General features: G+C 41.1%; 1 protein-coding gene across 10 annotated transcripts in view; it reads right to left on the bottom strand.

Moving 5' to 3' along the window:
* Nucleotides 1-8,760: 8,760 nt before the first annotated feature.
* LOC147030121 (ATP-dependent RNA helicase DHX58-like) overlaps nt 8,761-25,000 on the bottom strand; it is a 187,332-nt gene continuing 171,092 nt past the window's right edge. For 9 of the 10 annotated variants that reach the window (XM_085873833.1, XM_085873837.1, XM_085873839.1 and 6 more), the window contains one exon: nt 8,761-11,597. In XM_085873833.1, coding sequence (XP_085729959.1) covers nt 11,409-11,597 — 189 coding nt within the window. In that variant the 3' untranslated portion in view covers nt 8,761-11,408. The remainder of the gene's footprint in view (nt 11,598-25,000) is intronic. The other variant, XM_085873840.1, reaches the window with a different exon arrangement.

Genomic DNA, 25,000 nt, shown 5'->3' with positions numbered 1-25,000 from the left:
CAGAGGGACCGAGCTGGGAAGGATGTGCTGCAGGTTAGGGTGATAAAGGACGCAAATGGGAATGTGCTGACGAGCGAGGAGAGTGTGTTGAGAAGGTGGATGGAGTACTTTGAGGAGCTGATGAATGAAGAAAATGAGAGAGAGAGAAGGTTGGAAGAGGTGGAGATAGTGAATCTGGAAGTGGGGTGGATCAGTAAGGATGAAGTGAGGACTGCGATGAAGAGGATGAAGAGTGGAAAGACAGTTGGCCCAGATGGTATACCAGTGGAGGCATGGAAGTGCTTAGGAGAGATGGCAGTGGGGTTATTAACCAGATTGTTTAATAAAGTCTTGGAAAGTGAGAGGATGCTGGAGGAGTGGAGATTAAGTGTACTGGTTCCGATTTTCAAGAATAAGGGTGATGTACAGAGCTGTGGAAATTACAGAGGGATAAAGTTGTTAAGCCACACCATGAAGTTGTGGGAAAGAGTAGTGGAAGCTCGGTTGAGAGGAGAGGTGACGATCTCTGAGCAGCAATATGGGTTTATGCCAGGAAAGAGCACCACTGATGCAATGTTTGCTTTGAGAATGTTGATGGAGAAGTATAGGGAAGGCCAGAAGGAGTTACATTGTGTGTTTGTGGATTTCGAGAAAGCTTATGATAGGGTGCCAAGAGAGGAGATGTGGCATTGTATGAGGAAGTCGGGAGTGGTGGAGAAGTATGTGAGGATCGTGCAGGATATGTATGAGGACAGTGTGACAGAGGTGAGGTGTGCGGAAGGAATGACGGACTGGTTTAAGGTAAAAGTGGGATTGCACCAAGGATCGACTCTGAGCCCTTTCCTGTTTGCAATGGTGATGGACAGCTTGACGGACGAGATCAAACTGGAGTCTCCATGGACTATGATGTTCGCGGATGACATCATGATCTGTATGGAGAGTAGGGAGCAGGCTGAGGCGAGCCTCGAGAGGTGGAGGCACGCACTGGAGAGAAGGGGAATGATAGTCAGTCGGAGTAAGACGGAGTACATGTGCATAAATGAGAGGGAGGGTGGTGGTATGGTGCGGTTGCAAGGAGTTGAGGTGGGGAAGGTGGATGGGTTTAAATACTTGGGATCAACTGTCCAAAGTAACGAAGAGTGCGGGAGAGAAGTGAAAAAGAGAGTGCAGGCAGGATGGAGTGGTTGGAGAAGAGTTGCAGGAGTGATTTGTGGCATAAGGGTAGCTGCAAGAGTGTAGGGGAAAGTATTAAAGACGGTAGTGAGACCAGCTATGTTGTATGGTTTGGAGACGGTGGCGCTAACAATAAGACAGGAAGCGGAGCTGGAGGTGGTAGAGTTAAAGATGCTGCGATTCTCGTTGGGAGTTACGAGGATTGATAGGATAAAAAATGAGTGTATTAGAGGGACAGCGCAGGTAGGACGGTTTGGAGACAAAGTGAGAGAGGCGAGATTGAGATGGTTTGGACATGTGCACAGGAGGGAAGCGGAGTATATCGGGAGAAGGATATTGAAGATGGAGCCGCCAGGCAGGAGGAGAAGAGGAAGGCCAAAGAAGAGGTTCATGGATACGGTGAGGGCGGACATGCAGGTGGTTGGAGTGTCAATGGAAGATGTGGAGGATAGAGCGAAATGGAGACGGTTGATCCGCTGTGGCGACCCCTAACGGGAGCTAGCCAAAAGAAGAGCACAATAAAACCTCTCTATTAAAAGAGTTTAAGAACAAATGTTTATGTGTCGTGGGGTTTGTAAGGGAAAGACTCAAAAAGGGTGTGGATGGGGAAATTCAAGGCGTGAGACCAGCATTAGGATCGAGTTTAGAAATCGAGCTGTTAATGTGAAGATTGTGGTTTCCGTTATGTTGGAGTTCAAGTAAATACCACCCATCATTTCGCTGATGGGAATACTAAATGGGGGGGGGGAGAAAAAGAGGGGGAAGAGAGAGAGAGAAAGAGAAAGAGAAAGAGAAAGAGAAAGAGAAAGAGAAATAGAAAAAGAAAGAGAAAGAGAAAGAGAAAAAGAAAGAGAAACAGAAAGAGAAAGAGAAAGAGAAAGAGAGAGAGAGAGAGAGAAAGAAAGAGAAAGAGAGAGAAAGAGAGAGAAAGAAAGAGAAAGAGAGAGAAAGAGAGAGAGAGAGAGAGAGAGAGAGAGAGAGAGAGAGAGAAAGAGAGAAAGAGAGAAAGAGAGAAGAGAGAGGAGGGAGGGGAGGGAGGGGAGCAAGGAGGGAGGGGAGCGAGGAGGGAGGAGGAGCGGGGAGTGATGGGGAAGGGAAGACAGTGTGAGGTGAGTGGAAAGGAAGGCAGACGTGCAGTGGAGCAATAATTACCACCCAGAAGCATCCAGGGAAAAACTCCAGACGTTTCTGGAGCCCAGCTGATAGAGACAAACACTGCTTGGACATGAATGGAGACAAACACCCCCTGGACACGTCCGGAGACAAACACCCCACCCCCCAGACACGTCTGGAGACAAACACTGCTTGAACACATCCGGAGAAAAACCCTGTCCGGACAACACCATCCAGATATGTCCAGAGACAGAGACAGAGACAGAGACAGAAAGAGTCAGAGAGAGACAGAGACAGAGAGAGAGACAGAAAGAGACAGAGAGAGACAGAGAGAGACACACAGAGACAGAGAGACACAGAGACTTTTGACTCCTTTAATTATAAAAATACAAAAAACCAAAGGAGATAAAACAAAAACAGGTTTCAAAGAGAAAATCAGCAAAGTCAAAGAAACACCAAAAAAAAGCAATTCAAAACAAAGAAAATTCCAAGGGCACAAGGAAAGAAAACACGACACGTAAATTCCTCATACATTTTCCTTTACATTGCACATCTTGAGGCGCTGTCACACCTTGACGATTTAGCCAGCGTATGCCGACTTCTGAAAAATTTGTCGAAAAACGCCGGCACACGTCGAATACGTTATGGGTAAGTTTTGTATACGTTAAGAGCACGCTGAAAAACACTGCCAAACATCATAGTACGCCGGCTTTAAACGTTGTACTTTGCGGTTGTCCTCAAATTTTTGCATGCTTGAAATTTTACAACGTATGCAGGCGTATGACTCACACGTTCCGCTACGCTGGTCATAAGTTGTAGGCACGTTATGCGATCGTTGACACACGTCGACACACGTTACTTGTAAGTTACTCATAAGTCGAAACACGTCGAGGTAATGTTTAGCGTACCCGAAACTTATTTCTAACCTATGAGTAACGTGTTGTAGGCACGTTACACGATCGTTGCACACACGTCGAAGCACGTTATGCGACCGTTGACACACGTCGAGGCACGTTACTTGTAAGTTACTCATAAGTCCAAACACATCGAGGTAATGCTTAACATACCCAAAACTTATTTCTTACCTATGAGTAATGTGCTTTGAACCTATGTGTAACATACCTCCAACGCATATTGACGTATGTAGACGTATTTGATTGACGTCTTCCGGACGACCACAGAACTTACTGAACGTGTTTCTAATTTACAGTTACTGTATAATGGCGTATTGGCAGCGTTAAAAAAAAAAACAAAAAAAAAAACAATAACTTCCGATTTTTCGTCACGCTGTTTGAGGATATTATCACGTCGACGTCGAAACTTAAAAGCAAATGTCCGAATATGTTTTAAAATTCGTGATAAACTAAAAAAAAAAAAAACAACAATAACAACAACAACAACTTCAGATATTTCGTCACGCGCCTTCACGGAGCCAAGGAGAAAAAAAAGTTTTGGTTATGCTAAACATTACCTCGACGCGTTTCGACTTATGAGTAACTTGCAAGGAACTTGTGTCGACGTGTGTCAACGATAGCATATCGTGCCTACAACTTATTCCCAGCGATACGTGCAGCGCGCTATGCCTAAGTTAAACTATCGTTGGGCATAGGTTGTGAACGCCGACAACAGGCTCAGCATTCGTTGGTATAAGTTATCTATCAGACAACGAAACGTTCTGTGCCCGTTACTAATATGTTATGCATACGACCAACACGTTATGAATATGACCAAAACTTTAAAAAAAAAACATCAAAATTTCAGCGTACGCCAACGTTTTGCATACACTTTTATACGTTGCCATTGCTGGCTAAATCGTCAAGGTGTGACAGCGCCTTTACCAACACACCAAGTTTAAACAAAGGTATTCATATTTTCATTATTTCTGTAATAATTAAATTCAAGTTTCAAACGAGTTGAAACCAGGGATTGGAAATGCAAAATCACGTTACATTGCTCAAAAGGTTTGCCTTTCATTTTGGCTTTCCTCGACAGGAAGATTGCTAACTTTGCCTCCGATAGAACATAGTTCTGACATTCAAAACATTAACAACTTTTCAGTACCGGAATTGACTCTGAGGCCAAAAATAAATAACCGGAGTGAAAAGGGGACATTTACCCGATGAAATATATTGTTCAATAAAAGAAAAAGGGGGCACAATCGTACACAATCAATATATCCATGGGACAAATCTTCAGTGATGTTACAAAAGGGACAAAGCACTGAGACAGCAACATCAATTCGGTTGACAAAGGTGTTGTTGGCAGTGACCAGTGAGCAAGTCTCCATTGCAAGTCACCTGATCTTTTGGTTATTGGTGTGCAATAAATCGATTCACATGCAGGTTCAGAAGGGGTTGCATATGTCAAAAGCGTTTTCCATCTCAGTACTCCAACTGAAGAGGTATTTATAATAATAACAGAAAGACAAAAACGATAAATTGATTTACTGTCAAGATTACTAAATAAACAGGAAGCAATACTGACTGGAGATGGAGTAACCCCAGCGAATTGGACAAGTAAGCTTGTGGGGTGTCCATTGGACCTCCGTACTCCACTGCAACCCAAGTTTAAAGGATGTACGGATGACATCGACAACTACTTTACCGACAGCTCTTAATGACCTGGTGCCAGTGATTTCAGCAATTTCTTTAACAGACTTCCAACAACAATTGGATGTGTCACGAAGATTCCAAACATTTTTGATACCAGCTGAAATGAAGTTTTGTAAAAAGCAATGGCTTTTGGGAACTGGGAAAGAGTGGGTTGAGGAATAGAGGTTCTCCCACAAACATTTTGATGTCATACAAATCCCTCTGGCAGGTCACCACTCCTGCTTGCCCAGCATTCAACAGACTGGTAAAACAGAGGAAGGTGAGACATGTCAATCTTTTTTGACTAAATTAGGAACAACTCAAGGCCGTCGCCGAGCAATCCAGCTCGTCTCAACATTCGTTGTGCTACGGGGCGCCAGGGCCGTTTTTTCACATTGATCGCTCGTTGTATCGACTTCAGCCGAAAGCCCATCAGACGACATTTTACGTCAATGAACCCTTGGCCACCATCAGACAAGAGGCGACAGAGTAAATCTGACCGCAACCAATGATAACCATTCCAGAAAAAAATTAACCAGTATCTGTTGAATCTCTTCAAGCAAGCTGTGTGGTGGCTGTAAACAGATGAATTTGTGCCACAAGACAGAGGTAGCTAAAGTATTAATAACACTGAACAACAAATTTCAAAAATTTTTTTTTACTGGAGATGTGTAAAGTGATTAAGACTAATTTGGGTACGCTGATTTCAAAAATCATAACCGTTTTGCTGTATCACGTCAGGATTTTCAGGAACAGAAATATTCCCATTGCCTAGAAGTCAGGATTTCAATGAAATTTACATATGTCTTTAACATGTCTATTTCGTACAATTGTTGTTAACTTGTGTTATATTTCTTTCTTTCAGATAAAGATGAGTAGGTGTTCCTGTACCAATCATCCTGACAACTTCTGTTATGTCTGTGGTCGGTATACCAATAAAGATCAACAGCGAAGTATATCTACAGCAGTGAAAATGAAGGCCGCCTACTTTCACTACTTCGGGTGTAAGGTGGAGGACCAAGAACAGAGCTGGGCACCACACATCTGCTGCACAAGCTGTCACACAACCTTGACTCAGTGGTTGGTGGGAAAGCGCGCGAGCATGCCATTTGCGGTGCCCATGATATGGCGTGAGCCGCAGAATCATCATGATGATTGTTATTTCTGCTGCACAAGCATCGCCGGCTTCAACAAGAAGAATAAAGGTCACATCAAGTACGCTGACTGCGTCTCTGCTCGTAAACCTGTGCCTCATGATGACGAGAACCCCGTTCCAACACCTCCAGCTGATCAGAACATAGCTGTAAGCAGTGGTGAAGAGGATGGTGATGATGAACCTTTTGAACCCGACACTCAAGAATCACACCTTCTGAACCAGGGAGACTTAAATGATCTTGTAAGAGATCTCTCGCTGTCAAAGGCGAAGGCAGAGCTGCTTGGATCAAGGCTGCAGCAGTGGAATCTACTTGAACCTAACACCAAGATATCCTTGTTCAGAGCACGTCACAGAGACATGGCTGAGTTCTTTGAGATGGAAGACACGATGACATTCTGCAGTGACATCAACGGTCTGTTGAAAGAACTTGGGTGTGATCACGATCCTGCAGACTGGCGCCTCTTCATCGACTCGGGGAAGAACAGCTTGAAGGCTGTTTTGCTCCACAATGGCAACGAGAAACCATCAGTCCCACTGGCTCACGCGTTCGGCATGACAGAGACCTATGAGACTATGCGGCAGCTGCTTGATTCCATCAAGTACAATGACTTCAACTGGCACATCTGTGGAGACTTGAAAGTGGTGGCGCTGTTGTTAGGGCTGCAGTCAGGCTACACGAAATACATGTGCTTCCTTTGTCTCTGGGATAGCAGAGACGACAAGAATCACTGGACGAAGAAAGATTGGGAAGAGCGAAAAGAGCATGTACCTGGTCGACACAACGTGAAGCATGTCGCCCTTGTCGACCCAGCCAAGGTTTTCCTTCCACCACTCCACATAAAGCTCGGCTTGATGAAAAGTTTTGTACGGGCAATGGATCTGAATGGGCGTGGGTTTTTATACCTCAAGGAAAAGTTTGGCAACACCTTGTCGGAGGCCAAGATCAAGGCTGGTGTCTTTGTTGGACCGCAAATCCGACAGATTATGAAGGACGAAACTTTTCCGACAACTCTAAACCCCAAAGAGCTGGCAGCGTGGAGGAGCTTCAAAGCTGTGACGGACAACTTCTTGGGGAACGAGCGCACGGACAACTATGAAGAAATAGTGCAGCAGCTGCTGGAGTCCTTCAGGAAACTTGGCTCCAGGATGTCCCTGAAAATCCATTTCCTACACCAGCACCTGAACTTCTTCCCTGACAACTTGGGAGCAGTCTCGGACGAGCACGGCGAGCGATTCCACCAAGAGATTTCACTCATGGAGACGCGTTACCAAAGGCGGCACAACCCGAACATGATGGGCGATTTCTGCTGGTTCCTGCATCGTGAAACTGACACAGAGCAGCGCAAACGCAAAGCCAAATGCCTAAAGCATTTTTAATTACATTCTAGTGGAGTTTTTCTGTAATTTCTATAATTTTGAAGCATTCATGATGAAATAAATGAATAAATGAATTTTTGTAAATTTCATTGAAATCCTGACTTCTAGGCAATGGGAATATTTCTGTTACTGAAAATCCTGACGTGATACAGCAAAACGGTTATGATTTTTGAAATCAGCGTACCCAAATTAGTCTAAATCACTTTACACATCTCCAGTAAAAACATTTTGTTGTTCAGTGTAATTAGTATACAACCTCTGAAAGACATTTGTGGTAGGAACCTTTTCCATTTGTTGAGACGTTTGGTTACGTGATCTACCACTCCTTCCCAGTTAATAAGGGAGTACTGGTGAGGGCCAAGATAAACACCTAAGTATTTCACCCCCTCTCTCGTCCACTTTAGATCTTTTGGAAGAGACTGAGGTGGCACTAAGGGAAGCCCACCGGATGTACATTGAGCTGAGGACACCCACAGAGCTTGACTCTTTTGCCAATTACACTGCAAATGTGAAGCAAGATGAAACTTATGTAAAGATCCAAGAAGAGTGGTTAGATCTATATATATATATATATATATATATATATATATATATATATATATATCTATATATATATATCTATATATATATATATATATATATATCTATATATATATATATATATATATATATATATATATATATATATCTATATATATATATATATATATATATATATATATATATATCTATATATATATATATATATCTAGATATATATATCTATATATATATATATATATATATATATATATATATATATATATATATATATATATATATATATATATATATCTATATATATATATATATATATCTAGATATATATATATATATCTAGATATATATATCTATATATATATATATATATATATATATATATATATATATATATATATATATATATATATATATCTATCTAGAAATATATATCTATATATGCATCTTTTCTATTGACACTGAAAAAATTAATTGGGTCATGAGGAAATGTGCTTTATATTACTCCATTAGCAAATTTGCTTTCTTTAATGTCATTCATTTTCTCAAAAAGTCTCGACAATGTGCATGAAATGTTTTCAAATTCCTGAGAAAAGTGCTTTTTGTTATATTATTACTTTTCTTTTTCACATTTTTGCGATTCTTGGGTCTGGGCTGATCGCGGATCTAAACGGCAAAGGGTAGCAGGTTCACAGATTACCAAAGAGTATGGTGGAGATGGACATACATGAGGAGAAAAAAACTGAGCTGTTGGGTAAACAATTCAACACCATCACATAAAATTAAACATGATCACTTAATGTGATGAGAAAAATACAATCACACAGGACACTGTGGAGTTCTTGCCTTTATTTAGAGAAAATGAGAGCAGCAAAAACAAAAACAAAACAGTTTCTCATAACTAAGTTTTAATTGGTGAACGAGACGAGATGCATGACATGTTGAAACAGAATCACCTGCCAAAATCAACACTATACACTCCTGGTCAAAAGTTTTAGAACACCGCAATTTTTCAGTTTTTACTGAAATTTAAGCAGCTCAAGTCAAGTGAATAACCTGAAATGGTACAACGTGAAGCGGTAAACTGCCAGAGGTTAAAAAAAGTTGAGGTTACCAAAAAACTTAAAAATAATGCAAATTTCAGTTGTTAAAAAAGGCCCTTTTCAGGGAACAAGTAATGGGTTTGCAAATGCAGCTGTTCTGCAGCAATGGAAGTAAATTAAGCCTTGAAAGTTGATGCAACCAATTCCTACAGGTGTCCCAACTTTTGTCGATTAGTTACAAACCCTCTGTCTGCATAAAAACAGTGTTGGAACAGTGTTGTTACACCCTCGGAAGCATTATTTGGTCTTTTTTGCTCTGCAGGAAGTAGTATATTGCTATCATTATGGCGAGAAAAAGACAATTAACAAAGGAAGCCAGACAGACCATTATAACCCTAAAAGTGTAGGTCTTTCCTTTAGTGAAATTGCAAATGAAGACAAGGTGTCAGTGAGTAGTTTCCTACACCATAAAAGGGCACTTGGAAGCTGGAGGAAACTCTGACAGGAAGAGATCTGGCAGACCCAAAACCACAACACAATGAGAAGACAAGTTTCTGAGAGTCAACAGCTTGCATGATAGGTGGCTCAGAGGACAGCAGCTTCAAGCACAGCTTAACATCAGTCGAAGTAAGGAAGTCTCAGTTTCAACAGTGAAGAGAAGACTTCGAGCTGTAGGTTTGACAGGTCAAGTGGCAGTAAGAAAGCCATTGCTAAGATGGCAAAATAAGAAAAAGAGGCTTGCCTGGGCCATGAAGCACCACCAGTGGACTACTGAAAACTGGGAGAAGGTCTCACGGACCGATGAATCAAAATTTGAAATCTTCGGTTCATCACGCAGGGTTTTGGTACGCCGTCGAGTAGGTGAAAGGATGGTTCCTCAGTGTGTGACACCAACTGTCAAACATGGAGGAGGAAGCGTGATGAGCTGGGGATCTTTTGCTGGATCCAGAGTCGGCGACTTGCACAGAGTGACTGGCACCCTGAATCAAAGGGGCTACCGCAGCATTTTGCAGTGCCATGCAATACCCTCTGGTCTCTGCCTATTTGGTCAGGAGTTCATCCTACAGCAAGATAACGACCCAAAACATACCTCCAGGCTATGTCAGAACTACCTTGGAAGAAAAGAACAAGATGGTAGGCTTCAAATCATGGAATGGCCAGCAGTCTCCAGACTTAAACCCCATCGAGCTGGTTTGGGATGAACTGGACAGAAGGGTGAAAGCAAAGCAACCTACAAGTGCAACACATTTGTGGGACCTTCTGCAACAGTGTTGGGAAGAACTTTCCGAATAATATTTGATTTCCATTGGAGAAAGAATGCCACAAGTATGTTCGGCTGTTATATCTGCAAAAGGTGGCTACTTTGATGAGTTAAAAATTTACAATAAATTTTGTTCAACAAAACGATTCGATGATTTATTTTTTATCTGCAATTGTTTATTTGTTCTATGAAGCCTGGTGTTTGCTTAGTGGTTAGGGTGGCGGCTTGGGATCCTAGGGTACTGAGTTCAAGCCCCGTTGGCCGCTGAATTAAAATACACCAGGAGGTTGACTCAGCCTGTCATCCTTCCGAGGTCAGCAAAATGAGCACCAGTGTTCTGTTAAGGGGGACACTGCATCAATGGCATAGCTGCGTCCCAACCAATGATGCAACCAGCAGCCACAGGCTGCACTCGATAGAGAGAGATTTGTTCTATGCTTTAATATCAGAGTACAGGTTGTCATCGACTTACGACCTTTGCGACTTACGACTGTTCGACTTTACAACCACTTTTTTTTGTATGTAAAAATTTTTTTTGTTGTTGTTGTATGGAAAATATACGTTGTTCGACTTATGACCAAGTCGTCTTACAACCGATTGGTCAGAACCAATTGTGGTTGTAAGTCGACGACTACCTGTACATTGAAACATTAAATTTCAGTAAAAACTAGAAAAATGGGTGTATTCCAAAACTTTTGACCGGTAGTATATATAACAGAGGCGTGTGTGTGCGTGCGTGCGTGCGTGCGTGCGTACGTGCCCCACAAAAAGTAGACCGGGCTACACTGGGTATCCCTTTTAGTCAGTTATTTGTTGAGGTGAGGAACAAAGATATATTCTCACTATGACGTCAATGAATGACACATGGAGACTACTTTCCATGTGCAAAATAAATCAATTAAATAACTTCACAATGTTAACGAAGAGTGTCAAATGTTAAAAGTGCGGAAAAATCAGAAGCAGTCATTCAAAGCTATTTTATTCCCATACAATTATCCAAGCTATCTATTGAAAGACAAAATTGCTGGAGCTGATTCTTCTCCAAATCATAATCTCGAAAGATAATTGAAAATCAAAAACGAATAGTTATAAGACAAGAAAATTTTCAATTTTCCAATTACTTTCCTGAAGTTTACAGAATGTAAAAGTTACCATGCCAGTGCATTGTATGGGGCATTTCATTCGCAGTTATAACCTCGTTTGTAAATTTCAACAAACCTCAACTCTGGGACAACAAATGGAATTTCTGTCCACTTTGAGCAAAGTTTTCTCTTGACATGACTGCCAACCGTGATCTCCAGTGTGAAGGATTCAATAGATAAGCATGGCAGTTCCATTTGTTTGTAGAACATCTGTGAACCCCAGACCTGTTAGGAAGAGGATAAAAGCAAACTTCATTCAACAGGTTTAATGGCAAGGCAACAAATGAATGCATTTTGCTCTGTCAAGATTTCACAATAAACGTTTCTCTGCACAAGTTCAAGACTCAGAGGTAGACAGAGAATGGACACAGCATCGGCAATGGAACAGAGAGAAGCAGACGGATAATAGGTGCAGACCAAGGATAGACTGGAAAATTAAATACAAATCTAAGAGGGATATGTGTATATATATTATATATATATATTATATATATATATATATATATATATAATATATATATATATATATATATATATCTATATCTATATCTATATCTATATCTATATCTATATCTATATATATATATATATATATATATATATATATATATATATATATTCTACACACACACACACACACACACACACACACACACACACACACACACACACACACACACACACACACACACACACACACACACACACACACACACGATCGCATCATGACATTTGTGGGGAATATGTTCCTGAAAAATGTTGGGAATGCCGAATCCGCAAATGTCGAGGCATTGTTTCAATTGGAAAGAGGCACAGTTTCCCAGAAGTTTGTGATTCATCAGGGAAAATCAAAGATATATATATATATATATATATATATATATATATATATATATATATATATATATATATATATATATATATATATATATATATATATATATATATATATATACGCATATACAGGGTGTCACAAAAAAATGTACTCACATTTTGGCTCCTCATAACTCATTGAATTTTTCATTTATTTTCAGATCAAATTGACCATAATAATGGCAGAAGTACGACGAGGTTTTGAAGAAAGAAAATTTATCATAAAGTGCGACTGGAAGCACGAAAACATCATGGAAGTGCAAAGATAATTGAGAAGACATTTTCACAAAGATTCACGAACGCGACGCAACATTGCTAGCATCCGAGATAAGTTTGAAACAGATGGAACTGTGCAAGACGTCAATAAGGAGCGTTCAGGAAGCCCACGGTCATCAACCACTCCCGCGAAGGAAAATCAATTGCTGGATACCCTCCACCGATCCGCACGGAAATCTGTACGACAAATGGCTCGTGAGACAGGAATCTCAAAATCAAGCGCCCATCGCATTTTGAAGCGAATTAATTGGAAAAATTACATTCCAAAATTAATCCACGCTCTAAATGAAGATGATCCTGACCGGAGAGCTGAATTTTGTGAGTGGTACCTGGGCAAATGCGAAGAAGATGCAGCATTTCCATCCAAAATTGTTTGGAGCGATGAGGCCAGTTTTAAGTTAAATGGCTCAATTAACCGACACAATTGCACCTACTGGGCTCCTGAAAATCCACATGTTGCTATGGAACATCATTTAAACTTACCAGGGGTTACTGTGTGGTGTGGGATATCAGCATTGGGCATCGTAGGGCCATTCTTTTTTTTTACCAAACTCTCACTGGGGATGTTTACTTAAACTTGCTGCAGGAATCCGTCGGTCCACGTGTCGAAGAGATATTTGGTGACGAAGAGATTTACTTTCAGCAAGATGGAGCACCTCCCCACTACCACCGTGATGTAAGGGCCTATCTCGAAGCAACTTTTCCGAACAGAAGGATTGGGTGAAGAGATAGTGTTGAATTCCCTACGCGTTCCCCACACCTCACTCCAATGGACTTCTTTTTATGGGGATATCCCAAAGATAAGCTTTACGGCTCAAAACCAGCAACAGTCGATGAGCTGAAAGAGGAAATTGAAAGACAATGTCTTGCAGTTCCAAATGAAATGATTCGTAACACTGTTGAATCCATTGGTCCGCGTTATCGGCTGTGTTTCAAATGTGATGGTCGTCAGTTTGAACGTTTGTAAACATGCATTTATCCATTTAACCATTAATCTTGTTTCTAAGTCAATAAACAACACATTTATTATCATTTAAAGAGTGAGTACATTTTTTTGGGGACACCATGTGTATATATATATATACAAATATATATATATATATATATATATATATATATATATATATATATATATATATATATATATATATATATATATATATATATATATATATGTACTGCCATCGGTCACCATCTTCCTAAGCGGTCCCACTGAGGCTTGGTCCCATTTGTCCATGGCGGGAAGGAGTCAACAAAGCGCATCAAGCTGCATGGCTTGGCCGCATCCCAAATGTCTCAGCCTCACTGAAGCTGTTATATTCAGTGCAGTCTTCAATTCCATCAAAGCTTGGTCCCACCTGTCATCAGTTTGATGGAGTTGATTAAGATCTCCAGGGTGTGTGTGTGTGTGTGTGTGTGTGTGTGTGTGTGTGTGTGTGTGTGTGTGTGTGTGTGTGTGTGTGTGTGTGTTTTCCTGTCACCATTTTACTCTAAAATTACACATCCCTGGCCCAAACTTCATGAAATTTTGCATTTGTGCTGATGGTAACCAGTGTCAGTTCATGGGCAGCAACACCTACACCACCCACCTAGTCTAAGCAATGAACGATTTAGGTTGGAAAAAAATGTTATCAAAACTTTCTCACCTGAAATGACTTCATTGGTGATATTTCTTATCAGAAAAAACCCCACCCGAATCCTCCCATGGGAAACCTCGTTTTGACCTCAAATCCAAGATGGCTGACATTGTACAGGTGCAAAACTTAAAATGGACCTAATTTTGGAAAGAAACAACAAAGAAACACTTTTAAGGTGTAATTTTAACTAATTTGAGGACCCCCATTCGTTTAGTGATACTTATAGGATCGTTAGATATCAAGGTCATATGTCAAGTTCAAGGTCAACGTTAAACTTGACCGAAGCAACGTTAAATTTGACCAAAATTGTATCAAGAGTTATGCCAAAATGATAGTTATTGATAAAATATATTGGTTGTTATTGCCACATATTCCATTAAGATGCTCAATCATTTAGTAATAGTTTTGAGGTGATTGGATATCAAGATCATGTGATAAATTCAAGGTCAAGGTCAAATTTGATCCTAATTTGACCCTGAATTTGATCAAAATGATGCAAATCGACTCAAAATAAAGTACATTGGATGAATCATTTTCAATGGACTCTTTCAAGATGTCCATTCACATATTTATGAGATTGGCATTGAGATCATAATCATAGCCAAATTTAACCAAACAAGTAAGAATCCAAACAGATTTTGTGACCTTGCAGTGACATTATTTTGAAACCCGTGTTAAGGTGTCTAATAACAAAGTTTACTATGCCTGATCACTTTAATGATATTGTATGAGTGATAATTTTTTAAAGTCAAATTGCAATGTCAATCCATTGTATTATTATTGAGATCTACATCCTGGTCATCATCATCCTGATTGTCCACATGTGGCACATTCATGCATGATATTCCCCTGCATTGGCCACAAGCTGGTGTGCACTGTCGTCCATTCTTGCGGCAGGTGCATGTTTTTTTGTCACACTGGCCACCACAATTGCACCGAATTATCTTGAGGAGTCGCTCTGGTGCTGCTGGCTGAGTCATCCTGATAGGCACAAGACCACCGGGAGTGGCTTTCCAACCCCAAACTGCAGAGGTGATATCATTGCCACGCCATCCCTGCACTTGGTGATAAGTCCGATGACTATGAAAGGTGGCTGCGTCACTCGTCGGTGGAAGCTTTTCTGGAGATACATAATGTGTAGAAGTAGCTACCTTCAATAGGAACTTCGTCACCCTTGCTGCGTTGAGGCTTTGTGATGTAGTGCACCCATATATCTCCAGCATGGCATCTTCTCCTGTCTGTTCGTTGTCCTGTTTCGATGAAGACGGAGACATAAAAACGGTGGCTGACTTGCTCAGTGTTGCATACTTCGTAAAAACAGTCACTTTGCCGATTCCATATGGCCTTGATGTGGTATCACACCCACTGAAAACGTGCAGGAAGTCGACTTTCCGAGAGGGCAGAATCCAGTTTCTTCTTCAACGTTGTGATGCACACCGTCTGTTTTGCGGTCACCATGTACAGGTTGTCACTGTTATCTGTGGCATCAGCATGATGTATCATCAACTGAAATACATCAGAATCTGTGACAACGGCTGTTTGACTGTTCTTCGCAGACAAACATGCTAGCATAGAGATCTTGTAGTCAGCATCTCCTTCTGCATGCTCAATGGTGATGTCTGCTTTGACCATATCCTCTGCAAGGAGGTTGATGAGGGCCTGCTTGTTTGATGTGTTGGCAAGGAAAGCTTTCTTACTCATGGTTAGACGCATTTCTGCAGAAACTGAGACTGAAGTACCAATGTCGTTCCCTGTCCTACGGCGATGAGCTTCCTCCTTAGTCGTGGAGCCGTGATACCCATCAAACACAACCAGTGCACATCCATAGGTGCTGCGCACATGCCGGACATACATTGCACATATCTTGGCATAACTAGAGTGCTTGGGCCACAAGAATTTGTGGAGAAATGCCCCTCCATCGACAATGAACTAATGTGATCTATAGGTGATAATGCCACACTGAGCGATTTCCTGGGTTAATACGCATCATTTGGTGAGTTTTGAGATCAAATTTTGATAGAATTTTACAATGACCTTGACCTTAACACATAATCGTGACCTCTAATGCTTCCGAAAATTTCACTAAATGAACGGGAGTCCTCAAATTAGTTAAAAATGACACCTAAAAAGTGTTTCTATGTTGTTTCTTTCCAAAATTGGGTCCATTTTAAGTTTTGCACCTGTACAATGTCGGCCATCTTGGATTTGAGGTCAAAACGAGGTTTCCCATGGGTGGATTCGGGTGGGGTTTTTTTTCTGATGATACATACCACCAATGAAGATATTTCTGGTGAAAAAGCTTTGATAACATTTTTGTCCAACCTCTATAGATCATGATCCGTTCGTTGCTGAGCCTACCCCCCCCCCCACAAGAAAATAACATTTGTATGCTTGAAAATCATGGGAAACTGGAAGGGCACGCTTCGACAGCACCAGATATGTCGCCGCCCACAATATTACATCATTATAATACTTTACTTGTACCAAGCTTGATTTAAATTCCTGAACCCCGATTCCAAATATTAAATAATTCTGGCTGCCAGACCATGCGTCCTATCTGGTTGAAAGTTCAAACATATATTCCCCATGACTATTGGGTCATAACTGGCATTTCATGTCGATTGATGAAGCGATTCAAAAGAAATAATTTATTAAAGATTTTTGTTCAAGCCAATATGGCTGCCAGACCATATGACCTATTAATTAATTATTCGTGAACAACCTCGTATACCCAAGGCTTGGGGACGACGTGGGTGAAGTTTCCCCTCGATCTGTCAAGTCGTTCTGGAGAAGGTGATTTTTAAAGGTTTATTCTTCAAACAATCAGAGCTGCCAGATCATGTGATCTATGATTAATTCGTGAACACCATGGTATCCCAAAGGCTTGGGGAACGTGTGTGAAGCTTCCCCTTGATATGCCCAGCTGTTCTGGAGAGGATTTTTAAAAGGTTTTTATGTTAAAAACAAGATGGCTGCCAAATCACGTGACTGATGATGAAAAAAATTTTGGGGACCATTTTATCCCTAGATGACCCTCAAAAATTTTCATACTGATCGGATAAAGCATTCGACCTTTATGGAATTATGACATAACGAAGCCAACTATGTCTTCATCAAACTATATGATATTCATAGAATAGATACCGGTGCAGCCTTGAGGACTTGCTGCGAGCCAACTCTTGGTGGTTGAATTTAGCGACATAATTTGCAAATCCTGTTCAAATTTCAAATCAATCAGATGAAAATTGACAATTTTAGAAATTTCAGCCTATGTTGACCTTTTGGCCTATGTTGACCTCAAATATAGTTGGTGGTTGGATTCAGTTCCTTGATATGCAGCAATTCCTCTTCAAATTTCTCAATCAGATGAAAATCGAGGATCTTATAAAATTGGCCGATGTTGACCTTTGGCCCATATTGACCTCAAAAGAGTGACCACTATATCACATGGTCCTGTAACATGTGGTAAAGTTTAAATTTCCTCCAATGAACGGTTTTTGATGTACGCTCTTAACAAAATGCAGACACGTACAACGTACGATGTATACTACCAATCGCTTAACCGTGATTTTCACTTCGCAAATGCAAGGTAAAAATCACACTTGTTACCCATGGGGGGTACTTGACATGTGCCAAGTTTCAATTTTTTCCATGGAGCGGTTTTGGAGATAAAGGTCCAAAGTTTTTCCTTTTCTCCAACATGGCTGCCACACCATGTAATCTATGATTCTACATTCCATAAAAACGTTCTACATGAGTAGTCACACCTTTGGTGAAAATTTTGTGTAAATCGGATAAGCAGTTGTAAAGAAAACAGAGAAAACTCGCATGGATGGACAGACTGATGGACAACCCTAAAACATAATGTCACCAGCAAATTAGTCAGTGGAGGCAAAAAGAATGGAGGCTGAATCTCCACCAAAATTTGCATACATGTGGGGGGTACCCAGGTTCAGGTGAAGTGCAAAAAATAATCACCCCCGCCCAACAAAGAGATTCTCTGCTTCATCATACAGTGTTCCATGATGTGAATGATTGGAAAATGTGGGCTGATCTACCAGGCATGAATAAATTTCCTGGGATTATTGCTGAAACACGTCAAAGACCAGATATTGTCCTTCAATCAGAGTCGAGCAGGTGCATCATAATTATTGAGTTAACAGTACCATTTGAGTCTCAGATATTGGAAGCTGGTGAAGTTAAGAGCTAAATATGAATGGCTGATGACAAAGATACACAAAGGACTTTAATGTGGAAATTGGAGGAAGGGGATTAGTTGGTTGGTCAGCCTATACCCTTGTAAAAAAAATCTTGGCCTGACAAGTAGAGACAGAACAAAACTTTTGCAGGAGTGGTCGTCGGCTGTTGAAGAGGCATCAGCATGGCTCTACTTTTGAAAGAGAAGACTCCGACTGGTCATCAGGAAAACAACTGTCTGATAACCAAGCCTCGTTGGTTAGAACATGGCTCGTTTTCGAAGGAAATGAATCTTGCTTCTCCCTCAACCAAAGACCCCCCTCCCCACCCCAAATCATAATATAATGGGAAAACGTAAGGTGAAAACCAGAAGTTCCTGGAATAGGTTGGAGCGAGAAACACCCGAATGGAAGACATTCCTTTTTTGGAGCGTCGCTCACCCCTTCTCCCCCACCCCACCCCCCGAGAGTGTAAGAAAGTCAAGGGCCGAAACACTCTTCGACGGGGGGATCTTCCTCTGAAGACTTCCTATCGGTGTATGCGACCAGTGGAATTTTGACATTTTGTAGGTCTGAAAATCATTGGAAAAATAAAACAAAAAACCAATGTCACCCGCAGGGTGACCCGTATCTTGCCAAAAGGTGACCACGTGTGACTTCTTTAAGGTCACACTGAGGCGAACAGAGCTGGTATCCACCAGGAGCGACGCCTTGAGGAATATCTGCCTACGAGAGATTCCGATGAGAATCGTTCTACAGAGTAACCATGAAAAATATGTGTTTGCCTCATAACGTCACCAAATGACGTCATAATGTCTCAAGCTTGACATATCTAGAAAGCACTCATCGAGGTGTTCAATTTGAGGTACTACACGATATGGTTCCTAAAACTTGAAAATTTGACCTTGGGGTCAAATATGTTTGACCTCAGGCGCTAACCATGAAGGTCAAGGCCAATCGCCACCAAAAACTAATCAGCTGAGCGCCAGACCATATACTACATTCCCATAAAGTTTGGAGATGATTCGATTGAAATTACTCAAAAAATAAGGGTTTCGTCGACCTCCATGATTTACCGCAAAGTGACCTTGACCTTTGACCTTGACCTTTATGTGTGCTGAAGGGTATTGTAATAATACTACGATATGTGTACCCACAAGAGTTTCCGATGAGAATTGTGCTCTACAGAGTGATATAAAGGTGAAAAATCCAATGATTACAGACAAACAAACAAAAAAAAACTTACCAAGTAACAGATCTTGCAAAAACTTCGTTTTGGCAAGATAAAAACGCTGAGCCAATTCACCAGATTTTGCATACATGCTGGGGGTACTCAGTTTCATGCCAAGGTCACCAAAAAAAATCACCACATAAAACCCCCCTCCTCCTATCATCTCCCCCATCAAGGCTGGAGTGCCTTGAGGCAGTGTTCCTGGCCCAATCCTATTCCTAATCTTTATCAACAATATCTTTGACTGAAAAATCCTCCGATTCTTGCAGCTGATGACGCCACCCTCTCCCGTAATGTCCCTCATCCTTCAGATAGGCAGACAGCAGCTTCTTCACTCTCTGTAGACCTTGATAGAATCATGAGCTGGTCATACACTTGGAATTTCTTTCAATCCAGACAAATCTCACACTCATATTCTGTCTTTCAAAAGGACTGTCTGGCAAACCCTCCCATATACTTTATTAAAAAGCAGGTTGCGGGTCACCAAACATGTTCTGAAAATTTATGAATATGAATATATGTGCATTAAATAGTTCGATGCAAACTATTGTTGTTGATTAACTATTAGGAAAATTAATGAAATTTAACTCTGAAGTTGTTACTTCTCGAGGCTGTTGAAAAAAAACAGCCGCGTGCCATATATGGATGTTGACGTCACGTTCTCCAAAACAAAGCGGACGCTCACTCGCTCATTGAAGAAGTGTCCAGTTCAGTGGGCCGTTCTTTTGCTTTTTTTGAGCTTGCAAATGTCTATATCATCCTTTTTATATTTTGAATTATTGTAGAACAAAGTTATTTGGATACTTGTACATCATGCCTCGTACGCGTGTCGTCATGTTTTGCGAAAATGGCTGGAAAACGGGTAATCGCTCCCATCGATTCCCAAAGGAATCAAACATTCGCCAGCAGTGAACAAGATTTGTACAAACAAAATGGGCGAATTATTCCCCCAAAGAAAACGGGGAAAGAAGACCCTTTGGATGGACTTGTCATTTGTGGTGATCATTTCACAGCCAAGGATTACAAAGGCATAAACACATCTGATCACCACTCTGTGAATATGAGTTGTTGGTTGACAAGTTCTCCAGATACTGCTGTCACAGAATCAATTGTCGAGTTTAAGTGAGAAAAACCTTGAAATGTATTCTTAAAGAGTACATGGAAAAACACCTAAATAAACTTTCTGAAAAACACAAGCATGAAAAAAAATTCTCAACAAATCAACTTATTGTTGATGAAATTACTTTTTTTAACAGCATCAGCAAATTGGGCTATCTCATTTCAATTGTAAAAAATTGATCAATTTTCAACTTTTTTTTCTAAATTTGGTAGAATATTTCCCAATGAGGCTAAACATGCTTTGGTATTTATATGCCACAACAGTCTCTTGAAAGTTGGGGTTTGTTTTAACTGTTCACTTTCGCTGGGGTCAAGCTCAGCTGTCAGAAAGACTTCAACGCCAAGGCTACGGTGTATAATATATTTGGGTCCATTATTGATTCATTCTATTTCTGACTCTTGAGTGACTCGAGGGTTAAAAATTATTATATCAAGTCACAGACGAATCAAACTTTACATTATTTCATGCATCGAACAAGAAAATGAAAATCTACAAACCAATCTGTCTGGTGGAGTCTGTCAGTGTGAACTGCCGGGCAGTCAGTCCTGCCACTTGTACACGAAATAGGTCGTTTTCTGGCACTTGCAAGTGGCTCAAATTTAAATGGCTCAGGGCCAGAAACCCCATAGTATAAATTCCCATGATCCTCTGACTCGTCCTCGGCAATATCGGAATGAAAACACTCAATTTTATCACCGCTGAAATCACTTTCTCATTCGTATCTCGCCATTGTTCACACGCCGTTTCTGAATGTTCACAAAGTTTTCGGAGAACGTGACGTCATAGCATTTTCGGTAAATTCCGGTATGTTTTTCGATCACTGACAAAAGTTTTGACTGAAAGTTAATTTTAGTATACAGTCATGCGTCACATAACGACGTTTCGGGCAACGACGGATCGCATATACGACGGTGGTCCCATAATCGCATATACGACGGATCTGCCAGCTCCATTATAATGAGCTGAAAAATTCCTTTCGCCGAGTGATGTAGCCGACGTAGCGCTGCCAGTCGTATAAAAATAGCACATACAATTATGTACACTCTACAGTACATAATACTTGATAATGATAATAAACGACAGTGTGGCCCCGTCATAATGCGATCGTTGAGGTCCATAAAATGTCATTGCGAAAAAAGCAGGGTCGTGCTAAATCGGGATTCAAGGAAATCGGCTTTCAAACTGAACCAATGTTTGCACGTTTACCTTCTGGCAAGTAAATTACTTTTGAATTGAAGAATTCCATGAATAAATCGTTGTTCTTACAGTCGAAATTCAAACACAAATGTATTTTTAGTGAAGCTTTTTATGTTGTTAAAACAATCGCACTGTTCCAAAAATATTATCACAATTGACAGGTGCTCGTTTCTTCATTTATAAATTATAACATCGATGCAATGATTACATATTTATAAAATCCAAACGCTATTTATTCACCTTTCTATAATCTATGCGAGAGGAGATTGTAAGCTGCCGCTAACAACACACATGGCTGTCATGAACAGCACAAAGGTAAAACTAACGTGTCTTCCGTCTCTCTTGGATGTATGTTACAATTGCCGACAGTATTCACTACAGTAACATGCTGTACAGGTTTGTATCCGAGGAGCAATAGGCTACACCATATAGCCTAGGTGTCTAGGTTTGTGTAAGTACGATGTTCGAAAACGAAAACGAAAAAAAAAAAATATGATGTTCGCACAATGACGACGTCGGTTAACGACGCATTTCTCAGAACGTAACCCCGTAATTCCTGTATTTTGAGTTTCAAATGTAAGAAAATAATTGCGTAACGATTATTAATGTGATTACAACCTTCAAATCACATGAAGTCATCAGCGACCCAAAACCTGCTATTTAACAATCCTTTTGCAGAAGTTTGTGTCAGTGTGTCTGTCCAACCCATAACTTTTTTCTTTTCTTTTTTAACCAGTTGAGCTTTTGTCATGAAATTTTCAAAAAACCTCCATTATGAGAATATGGACAAGACCAATTATTAATAACTGGGTGAAAATATCAAAGGGCAAATTCACAGTCAGTACAAATCAGCCCTTTTAGATCATGCTATGCATATCAGCACGAGACGGGCTGGTTTTGTAATCACTTTCACGTTTCTTTATTTTGTCCGCTTGCATTTTGAGATGCGTTCTCGTCTACCATTTGAGCTTTTGTCATCAAATTTTCAACAAACCTTTATGATGAGAATATGGATAACACTAACAAATTGAATTACCATTATATAAATATTGTGACGGATTTTGGGAAACCTCAGGGGTGGCACATAACAAAGTACATAAAACCCATAGTGCAGTTATGTTGTCGTATTTTGTTTAGCAAAACCTGGGAATCCAACGTTCAATATGGGAGGGGAATAAGCATTGTGCTCATCGCAGTGTCAGCCCTATTGCTGTTCGTCTGTGTCTCTGTCTCTGTCTCTGTGTGTCTCTGTCTCTGTGTGTCTCTGTCTCTGTGTGTCTCTGTCTCTGTGTGTCTCTGTCTCTGTGTGTGTCTCTGTCTCTGTGTGTGTCTCTCTCTCTTTGTGTGTCTCTCTCTCTCTTTGTGTCTCTCTCTCTTTGTGTCTCTCTCTCTTTGTGTGTGTCTCTCTCTCTCTCTCTCTCTCTCTCTCTCTCTCTCTCTCTCTCTCTCTCTCTCTCTCTCTCTCTCTCACAAATCAAACATCCTTTACAAAATGCTTGGCATGACTCCATGCCACAAAGCCAACGAACGTTGTAGAAAATATGGACACATGCCGGTGGTGAAGCGCAAACGGCAGCGCAAATATACATGCGGCAACAGAGCGCAAATGGCAGCGTAAGGACACATGGCAGTGGCAGCAATGCAAGGACAACAAGCTCCGAACTGACAAATGAGCGTTGCCGGATCACAGAAACCACCAATGGGAAAACTGCTGGATCGTGAGGAGAGCGGACGTGGTGGGAGAAACACTGCACGCTTATAGAAGGCTGATACAGAGATCAGGACAGGGTGGCCGTTTCTGGGAGCAGCGATGAGATTGGAAAAGCCTGGAGGGAGAACGATCCTGGAAAGAGAACTGGAACCTGGAGTGAGACAGAGCAGTCCGAGGCAAAAGAGCTACCGACCCAGAAAGAACTCCTGGAAGCGGTCGCCACACCTAAAGAACACTTACAACCTTTCTCTTTAAACAAAATCTCCCTTGTTCCCTTGGAACGCAGAACAATTAACAGAAGTGCCCACGGCCCTTTTTAGGCCCCCTCTCCCCCCTGATATTTTACAACTCACAGTCACACCTGACATTCTTGCACTTCACCCTTCAACACCTCTTCATGCACCCCGTTTGGTAACACATGAGCCAGCCAGTTCACATGCAGGAAATAACGGGTCCACACCATACCCCATCGCTCAATCTTTCCATCCTATTGCTCGTCTTCGTTTTCCCAGAATGAAAGTGGCGCTTGCGTTATTGATTCACGAAAAAATATTTTCACGAAAAAAATAAGTGACCACAATATTCGTTATTGTTGTGAGTCTGTCTGTATGTCTGTCTGTCTGTCTGTATGTCTGTCTGTATGTCTGTCTGTATGTCTGTCTGTATGTCTGTCTGTATGTCTGTCTGTATGTCTGTCTGTATGTCTGTCTGTATGTCTGTCTGTATGTCTGTCTGTATGTCTGTCTGGATGTCTGTCTGGATGTCTGTCTGGATGTCTGTCTGGATGTCTGTCTGGATGTCTGTCTGGATGTCTGTCTGGATGTCTGTCTGGATGTCTGTCTGGATGTCTGTCTGGATGTCTGTCTGGATGTCTGTCCCGAGCATAGCTCCGTGGGTTTTGATCCGATCCTGATAAAATTTTGGTGGGAGGTTTATATCATGATCTAGTTGTGTTTTCCTGAAAACGGGCGTGGTGCACCCATTATGGGCGGAGCCACGCTCAAAAAACAAGTGTTTTTAGGGGGTAGCCGATTTCAATTTGCATTTTCTCCTTGGGGGTTTGTCGAATCTGACAGGGGTTTCGGTATTTGGTTAACCCAATGGCACCTGCATAGCCCAACGGAGCTCGATTTTTCATTTTCGTCACAAGGTCAAGGTCACAAGGTCACGAACTTAGAAAATTGCGAATTTTGACATAAAATATTTTCTTCTCCGAGGGGTTTGTCGAATCTGGCAGGGGTTTTGGTATTTGGTTAGCCCAATGGCACCTGCATAGCCCCACGGAGCTCAATTTTTCATTTTCGACCCAAGGTCAAGGTCAAGGTCACGAACTTAGAAAATTTCGAATTTTGACATAAAAATCATACGACCGCCCAAATTTTGAGAG

This window comes from Eptatretus burgeri, chromosome 3 (genome assembly GCF_056783735.1).
Source record: "Eptatretus burgeri isolate ZD-2024b chromosome 3, Ebu_testis_v1, whole genome shotgun sequence".
Taxonomy (NCBI): Eukaryota; Metazoa; Chordata; class Myxini; order Myxiniformes; family Myxinidae; genus Eptatretus; species Eptatretus burgeri.
Note: the sequence above shows the minus strand (reverse complement) of the source record. Positions and strands in the feature narration are given on the sequence as shown.